General features: G+C 37.8%; 6 protein-coding genes and 1 pseudogene across 8 annotated transcripts in view; 2 read left to right on the plus strand and 5 right to left on the minus strand.

Moving 5' to 3' along the window:
- The window catches only part of LOC111481314 (O-fucosyltransferase 16-like), a 5,015-nt gene extending 2,292 nt beyond the window's left edge, over positions 1–2,723 (minus strand). Inside the window, exons 1-8 of one of the 3 annotated variants that reach the window (XM_023126752.1) lie at positions 2,588–2,684; positions 2,266–2,480; positions 2,117–2,173; positions 1,914–2,004; positions 1,498–1,574; positions 1,118–1,206; positions 851–1,030; positions 433–624 (exon numbers count right to left, since the gene is read on the minus strand). In XM_023126752.1, coding sequence (XP_022982520.1) covers positions 433–624; positions 851–1,030; positions 1,118–1,206; positions 1,498–1,574; positions 1,914–2,004; positions 2,117–2,173; positions 2,266–2,424 — 845 coding nt within the window. In that variant the 5' untranslated portion in view covers positions 2,425–2,480; positions 2,588–2,684. Of the gene's footprint in view, positions 1–432; positions 625–846; positions 1,031–1,117; positions 1,207–1,497; positions 1,575–1,913; positions 2,005–2,116; positions 2,174–2,265 lie in introns of all 3 variants that reach the window. The other 2 variants (XM_023126755.1, XM_023126753.1) reach the window with 2 other exon arrangements.
- A 135-nt stretch (positions 2,724–2,858) lies between these two features.
- LOC111481315 (probable acyl-activating enzyme 1, peroxisomal) lies at positions 2,859–4,985 on the minus strand. The gene is made up of 2 exons (XM_023126756.1): positions 4,627–4,985; positions 2,859–4,425 (listed from the first exon to the last, which is right to left on the minus strand). Exons 1-2 carry the CDS (start codon positions 4,822–4,824, stop codon positions 2,956–2,958), a joined length of 1,668 nt encoding a protein of 555 aa, XP_022982524.1. The 5' UTR covers positions 4,825–4,985; the 3' UTR covers positions 2,859–2,955.
- A 698-nt stretch (positions 4,986–5,683) lies between these two features.
- On the minus strand, positions 5,684–8,690 carry LOC111481318 (dolichol-phosphate mannosyltransferase subunit 1). Its single transcript, XM_023126759.1, has 8 exons — positions 8,379–8,690; positions 7,809–7,908; positions 7,695–7,728; positions 7,553–7,629; positions 6,743–6,768; positions 6,465–6,629; positions 6,266–6,380; positions 5,684–6,076 (listed from the first exon to the last, which is right to left on the minus strand). The coding sequence occupies exons 1-8, from the start codon at positions 8,483–8,485 to the stop codon at positions 5,972–5,974; spliced, it is 729 nt and encodes a 242-aa protein (XP_022982527.1). The 5' UTR covers positions 8,486–8,690; the 3' UTR covers positions 5,684–5,971.
- Positions 8,691–8,911: 221 nt separating this feature from the next.
- On the plus strand, positions 8,912–11,642 carry LOC111480932 (small nuclear ribonucleoprotein SmD3b-like). Its single transcript, XM_023126164.1, has 5 exons — positions 8,912–9,180; positions 10,581–10,633; positions 10,746–10,812; positions 10,904–10,960; positions 11,295–11,642. Exons 1-5 carry the CDS (start codon positions 9,022–9,024, stop codon positions 11,355–11,357), a joined length of 399 nt encoding a protein of 132 aa, XP_022981932.1. The 5' UTR covers positions 8,912–9,021; the 3' UTR covers positions 11,358–11,642.
- LOC111480931 lies at positions 9,583–10,572 on the minus strand (annotated as a pseudogene).
- Positions 11,643–11,893: 251 nt separating the features above from the next.
- On the minus strand, positions 11,894–15,002 carry LOC111480929 (G2/mitotic-specific cyclin-2-like). The gene is given in 13 exon segments (XM_023126163.1): positions 11,894–12,173; positions 12,221–12,321; positions 12,323–12,386; positions 12,477–12,655; positions 12,745–12,843; positions 12,933–13,154; positions 13,268–13,357; positions 13,472–13,597; positions 13,685–13,883; positions 13,973–14,032; positions 14,181–14,322; positions 14,456–14,519; positions 14,661–15,002. Coding segments are annotated over 12 exon segments (1,443 nt in total). The 5' UTR covers positions 14,511–14,519; positions 14,661–15,002; the 3' UTR covers positions 11,894–12,067.
- A 2,672-nt stretch (positions 15,003–17,674) lies between these two features.
- Positions 17,675–21,652, plus strand: LOC111480906 (catalase isozyme 1). Its single transcript, XM_023126139.1, has 8 exons — positions 17,675–17,820; positions 18,262–18,358; positions 19,166–19,443; positions 19,838–20,614; positions 20,811–20,900; positions 21,018–21,085; positions 21,199–21,292; positions 21,384–21,652. Exons 1-8 carry the CDS (start codon positions 17,806–17,808, stop codon positions 21,441–21,443), a joined length of 1,479 nt encoding a protein of 492 aa, XP_022981907.1. The 5' UTR covers positions 17,675–17,805; the 3' UTR covers positions 21,444–21,652.
- The last annotated feature ends 375 nt before the right edge of the window (positions 21,653–22,027 follow it).

Below are 22,027 nucleotides of genomic sequence, written 5' to 3' on the forward strand. Positions count from 1 at the left end.
AACCCACAAAGAGAACAAATAATTATTCTACAATACCATATGCACATTGGAATTTAGAATCTTCACTCAGACTAGGAGATTTATTTGTTTACAGAGCCATTTTGATGGCATTAGCATGTGTAAAAGAAATTGAATGATTGTAAATAGTCTTTCTAAAATTGAATGTGTTTCTATGCAAGAATATAGGAAAATAAGCCAGCACAAAAAAAAAAAAAAAAAAAAAATTGTAATTCATTTCATCACAGCAACATCTGATAGAATTATTAAAATCTGTAGTTCATTTACTAAATAAATCATTTGAGAACAGTACACCTGTGAAACAAGGGTACGCTATAATAACCAACCAGTCAACAGAAAAGACCAGCAATTGTCCATAATAGTTCCATAATGACAACTACGATAATTTAGGACCATGGGTTTATCACCGCATACCTGAGGTGCAAAGCAATGTAATGCTTGCTTCTTGCCCGCATTCGATGGACCAATTTTTCACCCATTTTCTCTATTGAGTCTGTGAATTTCAAGGCATGGTAGTTAACTCTGCATCTCAGTTTCTGTAAATCTGTCTCCAACTTGTTTGCTAGTCTATAATCGAACTTGGAGAGCTGAATAGCCTGACACATTCTGAATACTTCTGAGTATATAATTACAAATTAATATAAACATGACACATAGCAAAAGCACAAGAATGAGAAGTTACAGACTCGCTGTAAAAAATTTCTAAGAAAAGCATGCAATCGAAACATGTATAAGAAATCAATGCTTGCGTTGATAATTGAAAACCGAACAATAACAAAAGTTGCATGTCCATATGGTCAAATGGGTTGTAGAGAACGGAGAACTTACATGCCTTTTCAAAAGAACAGGTAAGACACGGTTCTGATAACATCTTTCACTACATTTCCTGGGGACACGCATTGAGTGAGCATTCCATGTTTTCCTGCCCCTTTTTGGCAGCTGATGAATGATGTTCACATCTTTTGACAGGAATGATATAAACCAATTTACATTGAAGATCTCTGAAAAGTTGCTGTCAAGAAACAACAAACACGCATCAGAAATCTAGCAAGGATAACTAAAAGCAGAAGTTGCTTTTATTTTATAAAATGTTATCAACCTGGAATCCTTCCAAAAGGACTTTTGATCAAGCTTAGGAACAATGAGGGTGGCATTTAATATGCGTGCTGCAACAACTGCATCTGTTATCTGCCAGCAGGAGCTTTAGTCAGCTTGAAAATAACCAGAAGAAAAGAAATCACATCAATTTTTGCACCAAAAGGATAGGCAATAACACAATTATCTTAGAGCTTTGAGAGAGGGCATTGCAAATATGGAAGGTCTACTGATACACAACTAATACGGTAATGGCCAACAGCTCCATGGCATGTGCATATTATGGCCACCCACCACACATCAAATTCAACCAACCATTTTCCAAGTGAAAAGCAATGCAAATACAAAATCCTCAACAAGAAAAATGCAAGCCAGTGACATTACCCCAGTTCTTTGTTGATTTAAACCTCCACTAGTTGCAATCAGCAAATAACGATTCGGATGAGTAATGGCATTAGCTTCTGCAGCAATGTGGAAAAATATAAGTTCTTCTGCTTCTCGAGCAAAAATTAAAAAGCGAATATGATGCGAGCTCTGTACAACCAGGTTTAACATGAATTCAATCTCTCTCACTGTATTTTCAAGATGGATAAAAATTCTAGAAAAATAAAAGCCTGGAAACACCAGCATTTAGGAAAATGAATTTGGGTATCTAATCATCTCTAAATCTACAGAAGAAAATACTGTAACTTAATTGCTTCCGATTGCCAAACCGATAACAGAACTAAACCTCTGAATTCAACTAAACCCATATTAAATAGCAGAGTGTGGGAGGAGCTTGGAATTTCTGGGAAACATACTCCGGAACTTGTTGCTAGCATTACTGCATCCAGAGTAGAACTTCGCATTTCTGGAAGTCCAAAGATCACGGCCAGATCTAGCTCCATTGCGCTGGTTACAAAAGGAAGAAAATCACGTCACAAGAAAACAAGATCTGTTAGCTCCGGCATCAACTAGAAGAAACAGTATAAGACACTGAAGGGATAATCGAGAAAACCCTAACCGGAACGCGAAAATGCGAAACTCCAATCGCCTTGTCGGAAGCAGCATTGAACTGAACCTATTACACGAAACGAAATTCAGCAAATAGAATCTAACAAAAATAAAAAATCAATAACAGACAAGAAATACAAAGAGGGAGGGGATAGCTACCGGAGGAATGCGGTGGGTATGGTCGGAAACATTGGGAGAAGGAGCAAGAAAAGAGAGAAGTGCAAAGAAAAGAAGCAGGCCACCGAAAATGGACGAAATGAAAGGGATCAAGAATCTAAACCGATGATAATAGTGGTTGCGGCGCCGCTGAAAAGCCATAGCTCCCGGTGACAGTGACCACCGAAGCTCCTGACTCTCCGTATCGGTGCTCCACTCTGATTGGGAAGGAGGAAAATGGCCTGAAGAAAATGAGAAGAGCAAAGAAAAGGAAAAGTGGATCTCTGTGAGCTACGGGTCCAGCAAAGGCTGAAGAAACATCACCCTTTTTTATATTTCTGAAAAAGAACACTCGGATGCCGACAATGGAATCGCAGACATCAAATATATAGCTTATCGTGGATTCATTGGAGAGCTTTGGTCGGAGCTGGCCGGCCCGTTTTCCTTTGTTGGTTATTATTTTGGATAATAATTGAAATTGGGTGTGGATTGTTTTTAGGGGCTAAATTAGGATAATCATTGTTGGGTGGGAACAGCTCAGTGAACCAAATCTTTCAGACTGTCTTCACCCATATTAAGATCCATTCGTAAATTTAAATCAACTTATTCTCATAAACCTAAATAAAGATTATATTGGTGGGGGGTTTATTAGAGACTTTTATTTCTTCTAATTCATTCTCATCTTTCACTAATTCATTTAGTCGACCTCTTTGTGGTGAGGCTGCCCATCGCCTTGGCCTCCTCCTTCAGCGTGAACTTCTGAATTTTCCCAGTCGAAGTCTTCGGCAAATCTCTGAATACAACGCTTCTTGGAGCCATGTAATGAGGCAAATTGTCTCTGCAAAACTTGATGATCTCTTCTTCAGAAGCACTACGCCCATCCTTGAGCTTCACAAAAGCACATGGCGTTTCGCCCCAATGATCATCCGGGCGTCCCACAATGGCAGCTTCAAGAACTGATGGGTGACTGAAAAGCGCCGACTCAACTTCAATCGAGCTGATGTTTTCTCCCCCAGAAATTATGATGTCCTTTGATCGATCCTTCAATTCGATGTAACCATCAGGGTGCCTGACCCCCAAGTCCCCTGTTCGAAACCATCCGCCACTGAAAGCTTCCTCTGTGGCTTTAAGATCTTTGAAATATCCACTCATCACAGTGTTGCCTCTGAGCATAACCTCCCCTATGGTTTTTCCATCAGCCGGAGCACTTTCCATGGTGATTGGATCCTTTATGTCCACTCCCTGCAGCCCAACATGCTGCAATCCTTGGCGGGATTTCAGCTTTGCTTGCTCGTCTTCAGGAAGAGAATCCCATTCAGGTTTCCAGCTGCAAACTGTTGCTGGCCCGTGTGTTTCTGTCAAGCCGTATGAATGGACAATAAGGAACCCAAATTCTTTCATTTTGTGGAGTACATGAGAGGCCGGAGGAGCGCCACCAGTCATCACGGTTACGGTCCCCGGAAGCAGCTTCTGTTCGGTAATTGGTGCATTGATGATCATGTTCAACACTGTTGGCGCACCGCCCATGTGAGTGACCTTGTGCTCAGACATGTTGGCAAAGATATCTCTAGCAGTCACATTTCTTTGGCAGATGTTTGTGCCGCCTTGTGCAGCCACGCCCCAAGTTAAACACCATCCATTGCAGTGAAACATTGGAACAGTCCACAAATACACAGGCGTCGAGCACATATTGTTTATGAGGATTGTGGACAGAGTATTGAGATAAGCACCTCTATGGGAGTAAATCACACCCTTTGGCCTTGATGTTGTGCCTGAAGTATAGTTCAGGGAAATTGGATCATCTTCATCTTGAGGACGTCTGATCTCGAAATCAAGTTTTCCAGTGCCTAAAAGCCTCTCGAACTCTAAATCATCTGAACTGGAGTCGAATCCATTGGTGTAGGAGGATTGCTGATCGGACTCTTTAATGATCACAACGCGAGGCAGCTCTTCCGTCGTCTTGGACATAATTTCGATTGCTCCTTTTACAATATGTAGAAATTGGTAGTCTACAAAAATGATTTTGGCTTCGGAATGTCTCAGCAATGTACAAATCATTGCCGCATCGTGGCGCATGTTGAGGGTGCAAAGAACTGCGCCGGCCATTGGCACAGCAAAATGAAGCTCGTACATCGCTGGAATGTTGGGTGCCAAAGCAGCAACCTAATCGACAGAATCGTATTGCGCCACAAAATTAGATGGAGGAAATGTAATCAGTAATGCTGTTAATCTGCTTCAATAACTTCAATTTCATGATTTCGGATTCTACGTAAACAGCCACATCCAGATACTAACAATCGAAGAGCAGAGGAAAACAAATACATAGAAATGAAGGAAATGGAAGAGTTGAGAATGAATAAATACCACGTCGCGGCGAGAGATCCCGACGTCAACCAGGGCAGAAGCGAGCCTGGTACATCGCTCGAGCGTCTCTGTCCAAGTGTAGCGGACAGTTCCATGGACGAGAGAAAGTCTTTCACCGTAGACGGCGGCGGAGCGCTCCAAGAAGGTGATGGGAGTGAGAGGAGAGTAGTTGGCAGAGCATCGGTGCATTCCGTCCATTGAAATTGCAGACGAGGCAGGGAGGTTGAGAGAGGTAATGGGAGTGTGAAGGCGAAAGGAAGAAGCAAAGCCGCTTTGTTGAGTCTCCTTCTCCACACTCTGCAACTTATATAAGCAGCCGAGAAAGAACTGGACATGCAGTCAACGTCATGTCAGTTTTCTTTCTAAACTTCTGACATGTTTTCTTTTAAGAATATTAAATACAATATTAAAAAATAAAAATAAAAAAACTTGCAAACTGTAATTTAAAAAAAAAAAAAAAAAGATTTAAAGAAAAATAAATATAACTTAACAATAACCCATAAATATAATGGAAGTTTTGTTATTAACCCATAAATATAATGGAAGTTTTGTTACTAGTTGTTCAATAATTAGGGAGGTGGTGATTTAAGTATCAAATATTTGTAGTTTCGTTATATTTCAAATATTCTAAAAAAAAAAAAAACGTATAATACATATATTATTTTAAATATGATTCAAGGCTTATAAGTACAATAAATATAAAGAAAGTTTAGTTATTAGTTGTTTTTCTCATTTTTTTAATTATTACTTTTAAAAACCAAACTTGATAATTTACAGTCTCGTAGTTAAGTACCATAAATATAATGAAAGTTAGGTTATTAGTTGTTTTTCTTGTTTTTTTAATTATTATTTTTAGAAACCAAACTTGATACTTTAGCCTCATAGTTAACATACATTTCTAGGTGTTCTACTTTGATTATTACAAAGCATTAGTCCTTAAACTCGTCGTTCCAATAATTAAATTGTTGATTTTGGATTATAGAGTATTCATTTATTTGATTCACTTGCTCCATTTGAATTAAACAGATTTCATCAAAGCTAATCAAACTTTGATCTGATTCTAGTTTCAATGAATGTATGTAAATTAAACGAGTACAATTTAATGTTGAAAGGAAGAAAAACCCGCCAGTAGTCAAAGGAGGTATCCTACTGGAATACCAAGCATATGACCCAAATAAGCTCGCAGTTGTGGTTTTGATTTGCAAGGAAAATTGCGGGAAAACCCCTAATTAGGAAATATCATCTCAAGTTTACATCAAAAGCCTGGAGGTGGTGGGTACCTAACCAGAAATCAAACAAGAAGCTTACCTGGTAGTAACTCAATATATTTTCACTATTTTGTGTATCATGTGGTGACCAAAAGGTACAACAGACCTTTCAAATACTCTACTATTTCAGATCCTCCAAGCTTGGAAATTCCGAACACTCTATCAACAAAGGTTATTGGAACCTGCAGGCCACAATGATACACAAATCATCTCAAATTTCCCCGTGTTAGGCGGTCTATACGGAAAAGGGCCAAGAAAAATAAAAATTGAAAAAAACATTCTATTCAAACACTTAACAACTGAGAAAATGAAGGGAAAAGAGTACTGTAAAACAACAATTAGATTGTCGCAGCCACGGGGCACAACTCTACCTCTTCAATGTGATAGCCTTTTCTTGTAGCTCGAACAATCATCTCCATTTGAAAGACATATCCCTTGCTAACAACTGAACTAATGATATCTTCAAGCACCGATTTCTTATAGAGCCTACACATAGGAATAAATCATTGACTAAGAATTGTAGAAGTCTGAACGATTGATACATAAATTGAAAGGAAAAAAATTGATTACCGGAAAGATCCAGTTAAATCTGATACACCAGGCCATAAAAGTGTTTGGGCAAGAACATTAGCTCCTCTACTTGTTAATTTGCGCATAAGATTCCATCCATGCACACCGCCACCTTTCACATATCGGGTGCCTGTAACTATATCAGCACCCGTTTGTAACTGTTTCCTAAAGGGGAAAAAAAAGGGATTTAAATAAGTAGTCAATAACATCTAGAGTTTAGTTATTATGACTCTGAGCTAAGGAAGTGGAGTGAGGTAGTGGAAGGAAGTCTGTCCTACCGAATGAAGCTTGGTAAATATTTGGGCTGCCAAACAAAAGAAAGAAAAAGAAAAGGTTATTCCATGGAGAAAGCATCATAAGAAAACAACAGGGAGGGGGAATTAAACCCTTGGAACTCCAAACATGCTTATGGAAGTTTTTTGGAAATTGAGCTTTAGAAGTAAAGATATGCTAGATGAAAGTAGAAGTTCGGATGGCATTTGCCAATTTGATGTCTCAAGTAGCGCAAGTCAGAGGCAAACATATAATTAAATAGAAACATTCATATGATTGGAGGGAGCCAGGTTTTCTTGTACCAATATACAACAGTTTTTCAATAGAAGCCAAATAATACAGAAATACAAACTCATTCTACTTTTTTGTCACTCGATTTTCATTGTTAAGAAAAACTCATTTCCCTCGAAACCTCATTATACAGGGCCATTTATTAAAGAAATCAAACTAAAATCGTGTGTTGTTCCAATTATTTGACATTCGGCTATTATATTCTTAAAAGTGTTATTATCTACTGTTCTAGCATAGATTAGAGCCACAATTTTGGATAGTTCCTTTAGTTTCCATTTAGAATATTTTTTGGGGGCCTAAAATGAAGATCAAGGACGTTTATCTCAATCTTATTATTGCTATTTTTTTTGTTAAATAATATGAAAAAAAAAAAAGATGTCAATTAATAAAATAGGAAGATAATAATGTCAGGGAAATGGGCATTTGATAATGCAGAATGGAACTCATGGAAACATTTCAAATCACAAATCCAACACTAGAATGTTGTTGACAGAAGTTTTCTGCACTCCTACTGAAATACTTACATGGTGGGATAAATCAGCATCCATTATAACAACAAAATTGCCAGTTGCATGCTTGAGACCGTGACAGTAAGCCGTTCCTGAAATTAATGATTCATCAATATAAGATCGGTGTTATTATCAACGAAGAAACTCTATTACATACCTAAGCCAAGCTTCCTAGGCCTGGCTCTCAATAGCTGCAAACAATAATAAACAAAATAAGATAAAGAGTAACCTCTGCTGCAACAACTACAGAAACCAAGCACAGTGAACTTACAATGCGATCTTCACCATATACCCCTTGCAACTCTTTCACAACTTCTTGAGTACCATCAGGACTTCCATCATCAACGACAATTACTTCAAAATCAACATCCCTAATATATCGCCAAGAAAACATTGTGCTAGGTCATTTCCAATTTCCTTTTCTTAAAACTGGACGGTGAACGATAATAGGATGCAGAAGTTATACATTACAATTTCGACTCCCAGTAGTGTAAAAAAAAAAAAATAATAATGAAGGAATTGTCAACTCTCGTCTGTGCTAAACAAAATCGATACAATTGTACAAAGAGAATAATAATTCGACCCAAAGACTCCAGATGATTTCACCAGAAAATCCTCCTCAACCTCCAGAAATGTTTATTTCCCACTAAAAAGACTAAATAGATTGAACTACAAGCAAATCATGATTTAATTCCAACTAAATGAACTACAGTTCTACACAAACGAAGACTTGCTTCGAAAAAATTGACCGAGTACGCGTAGAGCAAAAATCTACCTCATAAAGTAATTATCCAAAAACAAGAAATGAAGTAAGATCGCAATTATAGAGAAGGATACGTACGGGAGGTGCTTGAAAATGAGGTAAACAAGAAGAGCAATATTGAGGCGCTCGTTGTAGGTTGGGACAATTAAACTGTACTTATTCCTCTCTTTCTCCTGCTCCGCCATGAATCGGATCACGTAAACGCTTAGAGATTGCTCTTCAACAAAGAATTCCTATGGTCAACGATCGCGAAATCAACTGCAAGGTGATCGACGGAAACTTTGATTCCGCTCCCTTCTAGATTCTGGGCGCAGCGACGAGCTCTCCAAAGACCGAAACTACGAGGAGCAAAAGTGGCGGTAGTTTCAGTGGGCCTGATTGCGTGAGACTTGGCTTGTGGGCTTTCCTAAATGTTCACTTTATGTCGAGATTCATTTCAGTGGTAAGGATATTACATATATAAGAGGGCATATAAGTAATTTCGTCTCTAACATCGTAGCCATGTGCAAGTGTCTAATTTTAAAACTTTTTTAAGAAGGACTAGTTTTCAAAAGTTCAAAACAAAGTAGTCCATTTTTCTGAAATTTCTCCGAAAAACACCCTCAGCAACGAGGTCGTTTGCCTTATAATTGGCTTTGCCGGGTCGCGAGTTCAAGCCTCAGAGAAGCTGAGAAGAGCGTTAGGGTTTTAGAGGAAGATTTGAGATTTGCAGAGAGGAGCCATGAGCAGGAGCTTGGGAATTCCAGTGAAGCTACTCCATGAGGCCGCCGGCCACGTTGTGTCCGTGGAGCTTAAAAGCGGTGAGCTTTACAGAGGAAGTATGATCGAGTGTGAGGATAACTGGAACTGTCAACTCGAAAACATCACCTACACTGCTAAGGTACGCCACTCTTTGTTGCTTTTCGTTGTTCTTCATAATAAGACTACTCGATTTTTTACGTTTTTCTGGTTTTAGGGTTTACTTCATTTCGCCCATTCTGCTGCTTTTCCCACTTCAGTATACTTGAACTTCGTATAAACCCTAATTTGGTGTAGTTTCCTGGGATTTCTAACTTCAAACGCTGTGATCTCTTGCTTTTATAGCGTGAAGAATGAAATTAACATGGTTGTCGCGCCAGAAAATTTTGGGGAATTGAAAACTTTCTCAATGTCGTTAATTTCAACGTATAATGGGAATAACTATTGCATTTAAACCCCACAGACCTTGTTGGAGTGTCCCGAACCTCAAATTGTATCAACTTTCTAATGAGACTAAAAGTCGGCAAACATGAAAAGAGTGTATTCATTGATCAGCAATGGTCGCCTGCATCTCCACACCAGGTTCAATGGTGCTGGAGATAATCTACTTCACCACATCTGCGGAGCTGAATAGGTCAATAACTCGCTAGTGGGCACGAAGCTCAAATCTGCCCCATGTGTTGGATCTTTCACCTCATGAAGGTTTTCTGGTTGTGATGTGAAGAACCTTCGTGGCCATTCTTATTGGTCCCCTGACCCTCAATCTCCTGTCCTTGTCACCACGACGAATCAAGTCGACAAAAACTTTCACAAGGTTCTTAACATTTTTGGAGGAGAGAGTAATCCAGATCTTTGGTTTTTCTCTTGCGTATCTTCTAGGCTTGGCTTAGTCTGTTTCATTGCTATGTATGCCATGCTTCTGGTTATCTTGTGTGAGATCCCATATCGGTTGGGAGGAGAAAGAAGCATTCTTTATAAGGGTGTGGAAACCTCTCCCTAGCAGACACGTTTTTAAAACCTTGAGGGAAAGCCCGAAAGGGAATGCCAAAGAGGATAATATCTGTTAGCGTGGGCCTCGGTCGTTACATCCTGAATCTCCGAAACAAATCTGGGTAGGTGGGTGAGAAGGAGATCTCTAGGGTTGAATTTCTAGCTCCCTCTCTCTAAAAACCAAAAGTCTGTGATCTTGAAGGCAACATTGGGATTGATTAAATCAACCAGGGACAAATGTTAACTGTGCACATTGGTTACTCGGCTGGTGCGCTGTTTAATTGCTACTTTCTTTCTATGCAATTCACCACCACCAAATCTAATAGGAGAGATTGGAATTATTGTAGATTCATAGATTAATTGGAAAGAAAATGGTTCTATGAATCTTTCAAATGCATTAAGTTTCACTGATTTTCTTTGTCTACTATATTAGTGTTTTGCTTATGTTATAGTTGTCGTTCAATGTCGTTGAGATTGTCTTTTCCCTTTGCTTGCATGTATATGGTTGAGAGTCGTGTTCTTCAGGTTCACTTGATATTTGTTCTTCTATAGGATGGGAAGGTCTCTCAGCTTGAGCATGTTTTCATCAGAGGAAGCAAAGTCAGGTATCTGTACTGTCTCTTGTATTATAGACTATCCAATCACTTTCTTAGTTCTTATTCCATGGGGTTTTTTAAGGATTTGGTTGGCATGCTGACATCTATTAATGCATAATAGGTTCATGGTCATACCAGACATGCTGAAGAATGCTCCAATGTTCAAGCGTCTTGATGCTAAAATTAAGGTCTTTCAACTTAATTTCTATGAATTTTAATTCTGATGGAATCCTTGCTTGCTTTCTTTCTCTCCTAACCCATGCTTTCTGGATCTTGAAGGGTAAGGGTGCCTCACTTGGTGTTGGAAGGGGCAGGGCTGTTGCTATGCGAGCTAAGGTAGGCCCCATTGGATCTTAATTTTAGTATGGTGATAATTTATTCCATGAAATATGTTTATAATCAGTACGAACATCCGCATACATGCTTGTGTGCATTTTTCCCATGTATGAGAGAAGGATATGATGGCTGCTTGTGTGCAAGAAGTATAGGATTTACTTTAGTTGACAGGTTTCTGATTCATCCCTTGGAAGATATTAGTGAATATTTTATGGCACTACGAACTTTGTAATTCTCAAATTATGAGGGAAAACAAGTAGAGTGCTTCACAAATTATTGTGTACATTTACAGATTTCCAATAATTAACACTGCGGTGAACTCTGTTTTCTGTAGGCTCAAGCTGCTGGGCGTGGAGGTGCAACTGGTCGGGGTGCGGTGCCATCTGCCCGAAGGTGATGAAACCATGAATACAGGTTGTAATGTCCTCGGTTCAAGCCTCGATTGCCATTGGAATGTTGACCATCAGATTGACATCCCACACACTGAAGAAATACGCGTTATTCCATTTTGTTGAGAAAGTGGGCTATTGATGACCATAACCTTCAACTTCATTAGAAACTTTTTGCTTCAGCCCATTTTATGTTAAGATTGAACAATTCATTACCCCATATCATCTTTGTTATATGTATGTAGTATCCGAACGTTCATTTGCATCTTTCAATAGATAACACTGTAAGAGTATCACAAATTCTGAAGCAAAAAGTTTTTGTGCTATCCATGTCTTTGTGCTATCACAATTCTACTCTTCTAATCTTTTGCTCTGTATTTCATGGGGCTGCTGACTATGAGACAAGGAAGTCCAAAATCTAAGAAACCGGTTAATGCCATGGAAAGCACGTGGTGAAAAAACTCGGTTACGAACGAAATAGTTTGATGAATTTTAACAATATGTGGAGTTATACAATCAAATGTGTGTGTAAAATGCACCAAAATTTCAATTTGAAGGTATGTCCATTCATATGTGATGTAAAAGAGAATAACAAACATACAAAAACTTTCATAACATTTCCCAGCCAACACACACAAGGGAATGAATGAGAATCGTCCACAATTCCAGCTTAATTTAAAAAAGAAAAGAAAAAAAGAAAAAAGTTGGATTCTTTGGTTCAAATTAGAACGAGATTCAGAAGAAAGAGAAGGCAGGGGCAACTTTTGTTGCTTTCTTTCTTTCTACACATAACAACACAACAACACAACGTCACATTTTCCCCCCAACCCCCCAAAGAAAACATTGCCTGCTTCTCTTATATGATTGCACACAACAAAGATCCAGAAAGCTATGGCCTTTCTTCTTCCAACAGAAAGCTTGCTGGTTCACTTCTTGCAGCATATCCGAACTTGGATGTGCTATACTTCCTGTGAACTCCCGTCAATTTTCCTGTCCCTGCTTTCTCGTGAAACTCCACCATCAAACGTGAACATTCCCTGTAAACACACAATAAAACATGTTCTATTCTAATAAGAAACATAATAATAAATAGCATATAGAGAAAGAGAAAGAGATTATCTACTTACAGAAGCTGCTCCTGAGAATACCCAGTGTGCCACTCACTGGTTTTGCTCCATTCCTTGAAGCCATTGATGGTGCATTGAGCAGTGAAGACCGCAGCAGCAGCCATTAATGAAGGTTTATACTTCAGCATTTCATATTCCACTAGACAGAGCTCCACCATGAAGAATGACAGCAGCTCCAGCTGGTAATATCAAACACATTCAAAATTCAACCTCAGTTCTGGTCTTTATCAGTGCGTTAGTTAAGCAATTGGGATTAAGTTTTATTCACCTCTCTATCAGATTGGGCAGCTTTGAGAAACCTTCTCATGAACACATAAAGTGTTGGAACAGACAGATTGAACTGTAAGGTGTTTACCATCAGCTTCTCCTGCAAAGCCATTAAAAAAACATATCCTCTAACAACATCCTCGTACCCAAATGTTCCAAGACATTAGCAAAAGAACAAAGAAAACCGACCATGTCCAAAATTTCTTTTCGGCTGTAGGCCTTGTCAGATATGAGAATAAGATCATCCACAATAGGAACAGAAACCTCCTCGTACTTGCAGGCAATAAGCATCGCCGTCACTCCAACAAGCTGGAGCTTCTTCCTCACCACCGACTGAACCGCCAAGAATCTATCGATCAGGTTGATTGTGAGGTACAATGTCTCCTCCATCAGCTCAAACTTGTAGTGTACCTTGTAGTAATAATCATCATCATAAGTTTTGTTAATTCCTTATCTATGATGTTTAGTTAAATTACTATTAAATCAAGCCTGGATAAGTGATGATTAGAATAATACTAATATACCTCAATTAGCCAGTCAATGAGAATCCCTCTCATCCTCTCGTTAATATCTGCTTGCTGAGCCATGTAGTTTGGTGGGACACAGCCAGAAACCTGCAGGGAGGAACATCTTAATCTGACACAAAGACATAAAAGAACAAGAACAAAAACAAGAACACGAGGTTTATGTTTCAGACATGGAGTGTGTCTGATCTGAGAAACTCTTACCTCGGCTCTCCTGTAGCAAGCATACAAGTCATCAATGTATTCCACAACAGCTAGCTGGTTCTTCTTATCGCAGCTGTCTATGTCCATGACTGGCTCTTCTTCTATATCTTCCATTTCCACCTCTTCCTGTGGAAAATGCATCACATCAACGGAATTTCAAGGAAAGAATTAGAAGGATTGTAATAAAAAAAGAGAAGGCTTCCAAATCCTTACCATTTTGTCAATTTCATCCAACATCGCTTTTGTGTGTTGAACGAACATCGGTACTGCCGATTCGTCCATAGAATCATCTTCCTCTGTGATGGGGTGATGATCTATTGAGTCTTTTCGAGTTGGAGAAGATTGTAATGGCTTTCTATCAACCTCAGGCAGAGGTTGCTGCTGCTTGTCGGCCAGCTGAGCTGCAAACTTCCTAAACCAAACAACAAAAGAACAGATCAAGAAGCTGCAGGCGAGTATATTCACAACACACAAAGACATTAAAAGGCTTGTATTACTGACCGAGTAATCGGTCGATGGATCGGAATGGGAGGAACTTTACAGTTGAGAACAGCATCAGTTCTGGGAAATTAAGAATAAAAATACTAAAAAACATAAGATCTTTAGTTGAATCACAGAAAGAAACAAAAGACTACAGCAAGAAAAAAACAGATCAATCTCCTGAATTTTGTTAGGAACTTAGCAGCAGGTAAAAAGATGAAAGAATTACTCTGTTAAGCCTCTTTTGAGGACTGCACAGGGATGAAGGGGAGGAGGAGCTCCTCTAACATTGCCATTAATGTTGCTCAAAGCTCTGCGGTTTTGACCCGCCCCCACTATAAATTTGCCACCGCCATCAACTCGTAAACTCCCTTTAAGATTCATCCAAGAGACAAAAATTCATTTCCACTACAGGCCTTGATCATATTTATTCATATCAAATCGGCATGCCTAAGTAAATCTGTGAGACCAAAAAACAAAAAAAAACATTTCTCATTCACTTACCATGGAGATTTGCTCGTCCGGTCACATCCGGGTTGTTCTCATCCGATCCAGCCATTTCCCTCACCTACAGATCATAATGCCCACAAGATTTCAGAATCAAAGAAGATCGAATGACCGTTCATTCAAGCTATAGTAGGAAAAAAAAAATTGGAAGAAGAATCCATCAAGAAGCACAATACCCAGATCGTGAATCGTGAAAACCAACCTTCTTAAATCAAGAACTCTCAAAATTTCTTCTAAGGCTTTTGATCAAACAGGTTACAGTCGCTAATGAGAGGCAGCCGGTGCTTTCATTTTCTAAGAAGCGAGTGAGAAACAACTTGGATTAACTCGATCAGTAGCCGGAGCGATCTCTCTCCCACTCTCTCCGCCGTCTGCCGATTCTCTCCGCCCCGCTCTCGCAGTCTCGAAGTGGGGGTCTAGGTCTATATCCCTCTCTCTCTGGTCGCTGTTTTAGAACAGACGAAGGAAAAAGAAAAGAAAGGAATGAATTAAGAGAGAATCGAAACCCGAATTCCAAACTAAATAAGCGATATTGAATCGTAAACAGCGGATATATGTCTGCACATGGTCCTGCTACAAAAAAATTTAAATCTAACGGCTAGTGAACGATAGCCGCCCGATCTATCTGATGAAAAGTCGCGTGGTTCTTTGCGCTCCTCAACGGTTACCTCTCCATGTGCTTTCAAAATTTCCTCCCGTTTAGCCTCGACATTTCAAGGGCAACAATGTCTTTTCACTATCCAACGTTCCAACACCGTCATCTTCTCAGTCCTCTAATAATTTCACCACACATCCATGATTCAACCTAATTTAATTTGACCTTCATTAAATTGTTCAGTTTTTAATTAATTCTCTTTAATTCCTAGAATCAGCCTTTTTATACATTTGTCAAGTTTAATCCAACCAAAATGTTTAAACATTTAAATATGTAAATAAATTTAAATTGAAGAGAGATGATTTATTTATTAAAAAAATTAAAAGATAGTAATAAAAAAAATTAAGTAGAAGAATATTTCAATTAGTAACGATTTTAATCAAAATCAACGGTTAGAATATTATTAAAACTTTTTAATTAAAAAAAAAAGAAAAAAAACCATGCTACGACGTGAGCCCATCTGTTGTGGGTAAGCTCGGCCCAAGGCCCATTAACCACCTTAGCCCTATTTAGCCCTATTTATAATTATATATATTTTTAAGTTTAATAAATATAATATTTTATTTTATTTCATTATCGTTGGTTTTCATTTCTGAAATTTTGGATCTAAGAAATACGTGGCACTCCATTATGCTCTCCACGTCACTACATTGGTATTTTGCCTTTTTTTTTTAATTTCACAAAATATTATTTTAATTGAATTTCCATTCAGATTGTCTTCCGTCCCTTAATCAAATGCCACGTGTATTTAATGTCCGTACAAAACCTTCATTTCCAGCAAAATAAAAATAAAATAAAATGAAAGCAAGCATACCCCACATCCTGTTACATAAATTAGTTAAAAAGGCGTGTTGAGAAATTTGTAATAAAAAAATTATTTTAAAATTTTGAGTCAACAAAAAAAAAAATAATAAATAAATACCAAATATGGACGGAAATGAAATAGCATTGAGGGGACAACTCAATCTAAATCACCCAATTAAAATGCGTGGTTTAGAGGAAATGGGTCAAATAAATAAATAAATAAATGAAAATAAAAATAAAAGAAAATGACATCCCTTTTAAAGTAAAGCATAAATTATATATTTGATTTGAAAAAACTTAACTTTTAATTTATATTTTTTAAATTTAGAACTTTGGATTTATGATAAATTATCATAAAAACTTTAAATTCTCTAATCTCTTTACTATTTACGATCTTTTTTTGGTAAAATTATTGAATTATTTCTAGCCTTCAAAATTAATATTAAATTTTAACATTTTCAAAATTATTTCACTAAAATTTATAATTTACCAAAAAAAAAAAACAAAAACAAAAAAAATCAAACGGCCTTATCTCTCATCGGCATCTCGCTGTGTTCACACATAGCACACGATTCAAGGCAGTGTTTATTATACGTGGCTAAATTCTAGTGGGCCACGTCTCTCCTACCCCTGCATGCCTGTGACCGAATTTACGCAAATGATCAAAATTGCCGATAAGGAACCGCAATTCTATGACGTCCTCAAATATTATCTCCAACTGTTGTTTATCAATATTTTTTTTGTCCATCCTAAAATCACCCGCGGGTCCCCTGCTTGAAAGCGAAATCTTATATCACGGCTCAAAATATCACCAGTTTAGCTCCCGAGACATTGCTCGCTCCGAGTCCGCTGACTTTTTTTTGTATGCTGACCTTTGCTTATTGTTTAAATCCGTCTTTTAAGCTAATTATATATATATAAAAAAAAAACTTTTAAACTTTTAGTTTTATCTTAAACAATCGTATTAGAAACCTATAGTACATATTTATTGTTCAATTATTACAGAAAAATCATAAATAATTTATTTCTACCAAATTGCGATATAAAAATAAAATAAAAAAAATATAAATAGAACGAAACCATTACTTTCCCATAATATAGAATTTTAGTTTAATTATATCAATTTTTTCACTAATGAGCATCTACAAAATCAATACCACTTTATCCCTAATTTAAATGAACTATTTATTGATGGATAATATTATTTACATTCATATTTAATTTGTGGCCATTTTTAAAATAATGTAAGAAATAATATCTTATTTTTTAATAAAGGTCACATTCTTTATGTATATACTAATCGGTAACTTTATCAACCCTCTTAAATAAACTTTTTATCTTTAATGACACTAATTATATATATATTTATATATTTTGAAATAAAAAATAAAAATTTTGTTATACATCTTTAAGATATAATTCGAAAAAACTATGAAACTTGTATTCTCAACTTAGCCCACGACTTATTGGAACATTTTAGTTCATTTTAGGCTCGTAGCCCAATGAGCTTGAGCCCTTGGGCCTCGGCGATTTGTCTCTGCACTATAAAATCTATGTTTTTAAGTTTGAAGGATAATAATATAATGGGTTTTAACATTTAAATCAAGGATTAAATAAAAATATTTAGAAAGTTCAATAATCAACTCATTTTCTCGCGAGAAGGAACGAAAAGAAATGCTAGAAAATGAAGAGAAAATGGAAAAGGGTCAGGGTCATTGGGACGTGTGGGATAGCAAAGAATAAAAGGATGGGACGCCACAAAAAAGCGTAAACCGTGGGTGCTTGTTTTTATAAAATCCTCGTTCCACCATTTCTCTTCGTATATGGTTCTTCCCCGTTCCAGATTCTCAAGGCTGTCTTCGAGTCGCTCGGTTCTTCTTCTCCTGCCATGGATCCTTACAGGGTATTCCCTTCTTTTGGCCCTACTTTTTTGTATTCGAGCTTCATGCGTTTTTGTGCTTGTCAATGCGGGTTTGACTTTCTTTCTTCACGCTGCGATCCTGGTTATCCATTGCATCGAAATTGCCGCAAGATTTTTCTTCTTGATTTTATTGATTTTTTTAACTAATTTCATTGTCGGCAAATTGCTTTTCTTTGTTTTCATTTCCGTTGGGGTGGTTTTGAAATTGTTGTTTGCGTTTATTGGGAAGGACGATACGGAACGTTTGAGATTCTTTTTTTTTTTTATTTTTCTCATTTTGTTTTAGTTTTTGGATATGTTTATTCGTTGACTCACGAAGGCCTTGATTCTGTTGAGGATGTTTATGAAGTTGGAATGTTATTGAGCTAATTCCTTTGTTGTGTATATTTTGGCTGAGTTTTTTCATCTGTTCGTACGATGCAGCACCGCCCTTCAAGTGCTTTCAACGCCCCCTTCTGGACTACCAATTCTGGTGCTCCAGTATGGAACAACAACTCGTCGATGACCGTTGGGCCCAGAGGTATGAATTGCTTTCTGATATTACTGTTTTTCACGTAGTTGTTAAAACATTTGCACGAATATGTTAATAGTGTGCGTTTATTATTATTTTTTAATCATAATTTTGATAAAAGCTGAAAGTACTGTGAATCTGTGCTTATAATTTAGTAATTAGGGCTTGAGATGCTTAGAGATACTTAGAGATACTCTCAAAAGCTTCAGGTAGATCCCCACTCTGGTTCTCTTGGCGAAGGCTACAGGGAATTAGCGGGAGTGGGCCCTCTCATACGCAGTTTTTTAAATGAAGCCTGTTTTCATCTTGAGAGACTTGGTGACTTTAGCTCTACATCTATTTACAACTTCTACCTGTTAATTGAGAAGATCATGAGATTTGTTGGTCTTGTCTGCTGAGGAAACTATTCATTAAATTGTGTGTAAACTTGGTCTGACGAGGGGACTAGTTTGCCACTTATTAATCATGTGTTGCATTTTGTATGGTAATCGAAAGCAGTTGCTAAAAGATGATGGATTTTGTTACTAGAGGTTCCCATTCTGGCAGTTGTTGAATGTGCAGAACAAATATAGTCAGAAAGAAACCGTGAGAAGGTTGTGATTCTTCTCGTGCCCATTTGGACAATTTGATTGTTCTAGCCTGATGAAAATCTTCTGCATATCTTAGTTCTGTAAATTTTCTGGTTAAAGATTTGAAATTTTGTGCCACCCGACTTTGATGAATAGCTATAGATGAGAATACCAAAATTGTTGTGGTTGGTCCTTTGTGTTTTGACGACTATAGATGAAAAATACTTGAATATGTTTTATTTGGCAGGTCCCATTCTCCTAGAGGATTATCATCTAGTGGAGAAACTTGCTAACTTTGATAGGGAGCGGATCCCAGAGCGGGTTGTCCATGCTAGAGGAGCTAGTGCAAAAGGGTTTTTTGAGGTGACTCATGATATTACCAACCTTTCATGTGCTGATTTCCTTCGGGCCCCTGGAGTTCAGACACCAGTTATTGTACGTTTTTCCACTGTTATCCATGAGCGTGGCAGCCCTGAAACACTGAGAGATCCCCGAGGTTTTGCTGTGAAGTTCTACACCAGGGAGGTGAGAGCTTTATAGTTTATGCTTTATTGACTGCACATAACTTATAATTACAATTATCATGGCAGTTCTAATCAAAAGAAGCTTAAAAAAATAACAACTGTGATAATATACCCTGCCTATGTTTTGATCTTCTTTAATTTGGTCTATGCCTATTGTTTTACTTGCATAGGTTGCGGGCTAATATTTTTATCAGTTGATTAGATTAGATACTATCATGTTCCATCAGCATTAAGTACATAATATTTGTACTTCTGCTGGCAAATTATATGATGCGATTTTATTAGCTTAGAATTTGCATCTTTCTTTTGCTGATGTAAATACGTACTTTATTTTGCTTTGTTTTATCAACTCATGGTAATGCAAGTTTCAAGTTTCCGTTTTCTCTTACTCTCAGGGTAATTTTGATCTCGTGGGCAACAACTTCCCTGTATTTTTCATCCGTGATGGTATGAAATTTCCAGACATGGTACATGCTCTCAAACCGAATCCCAAGTCCCATATCCAGGAGAATTGGAGGATCCTTGACTTCTTTTCTCACCATCCAGAAAGCTTGAACATGTTCTCATTTCTATTTGATGATATTGGCATCCCACAAGATTACAGACACATGGACGGTTCAGGTGTTAACACTTATACTCTGATTAACAAGGCAGGGAAGGCACACTATGTGAAATTTCACTGGAGGCCTACCTGTGGAGTCAAGTCTTTGCTGGAGGAAGATGCTATCCGTGTTGGAGGAAGCAATCATAGCCACGCTACTCAGGACCTCTATGATTCAATTGCAGCAGGCAACTACCCCGAGTGGAAGCTTTTCATTCAGACTATTGACCCTGATCATGAAGACAAATATGACTTTGACCCTCTAGATGTAACCAAGACATGGCCTGAGGATATCTTGCCCCTGCAGCCAGTTGGCCGCATGGTTTTGAATAAGAACATCGATAACTTCTTTGCAGAGAATGAACAACTGGCTTTTTGTCCTGCCATTATAGTTCCTGGAGTCTACTATTCAGATGACAAATTGCTTCAGACCAGGATCTTCTCCTATGCTGATACTCAGAGGCACCGTCTTGGACCAAACTATCTTCAACTCCCTGCTAATGCACCCAAGTGTGCTCACCACAACAATCACCACGAGGGTTTCATGAACTTTATGCACCGAGATGAGGAGGTATTGCAATTTTTTCTTTTGTTGTCTTGTCTCTAAAGCATGGTGATGTTTCTTTTTAGTTGTCTTCGATGTTCACGATTTAAGTTTTTCATGCTTATGAGTCGTGACCTAACACATTGAGCATACCAGCTGATGCCATACCGCTGCTTGGTAATTTGATGTTCCAGTCTCTGTCTTTGATTTCGCTTTGCTGCAGGTCAATTACTTCCCTTCCAGATTTGATCCTTCTCGTCACGCCGAGAGGTACCCTCACCCACCTGCTGTCTGCTCTGGAAAGCGTGAGAGGGTCAGTGATCATTATTATTGTACTTTTTGAATGCTTTAACACCAACTCCTTTGGTATTATTTGATTAACGAGTGTGCTTAACCTGTTGAAATTTCTGCTGCTGCTTTCCTACGCCAGTGCATAATTGAAAAGGAGAACAACTTCAAGGAGCCTGGAGAGAGATACAGATCTTGGACACCAGACAGGTAACTTTTATATAATCAATGGTTGTTGTTGGAAGATGCGTACGTTGTGTTGTTGTATTTTCATGTCACTGTGTTGGATATTGAACCATGGATCTTGTTTGTTTCTGTTGCAGGCAAGAACGATTCGTCCGCAGATGGGTTGATGCTTTGTCCGACACCCGAGTCACCCATGAGATCCGCAGCATATGGATTTCATACTGGTCTCAGGTGCGTTTCGGTCGATATTACTTGCAGGCTTGTATTTATGTGCCAAGTTTGAGATTTAACTCTGTGACTTTAAATCATGCTGTTTGGACAGGCGGATAGGTCTCTTGGTCAGAAGCTTGCATCCCATCTCAACGTGAGGCCAAGCATTTGAGGATGATGTATGTTCAGTTGTGGTTCTTCTGGTCACAGAGTTTGGTAAATTATAGGGGAAAAGAGGGTGGAAGCCATTTGAGATGATGAATCAGATGTTAAATCCGTTCTGTTTTATACCATGTTTTGATGTTTGCATGTTTCTCATGTGTCTGTTCGACTTAAAACAAGTCCATCTAATAAATAAAAAGCTATTGTTTGTGCTGTACTGTACTTTATAAGTCATTGCCTGCCCGGATTTGGAACTTGCTCTCACCGTAATTCGCTGTCTGTCTGGTAAAAGTATAAAATCTTTTAAAATGTTCCATTTGCTACTAAATGTTTGAACTTTTCTTATATTACATGACGTGATGAGCTAATGTTCACTATAAATTATGTGTAAATGTTAGATTGATTACTCAATTCTGTGAACTTAAGAGTTTGGTTATCAATTTAATTTGAGTTTATTCTGAGTTTAAATAATGATTGATGGGCTTCATTTTTCTTTTCATATTTACAAATATTTTTAGAAATTTCTATTTTTCTATTATTTTTACCAATTTTGCTACTTTTGCAACCACTACTTTATTCTTCAGTGAGAAAATA

This window comes from Cucurbita maxima, unplaced genomic scaffold (assembly GCF_002738345.1).
Source record: "Cucurbita maxima cultivar Rimu unplaced genomic scaffold, Cmax_1.0 Cma_Scf00006, whole genome shotgun sequence".
Classification (NCBI taxonomy): domain Eukaryota; kingdom Viridiplantae; phylum Streptophyta; class Magnoliopsida; order Cucurbitales; family Cucurbitaceae; genus Cucurbita; species Cucurbita maxima.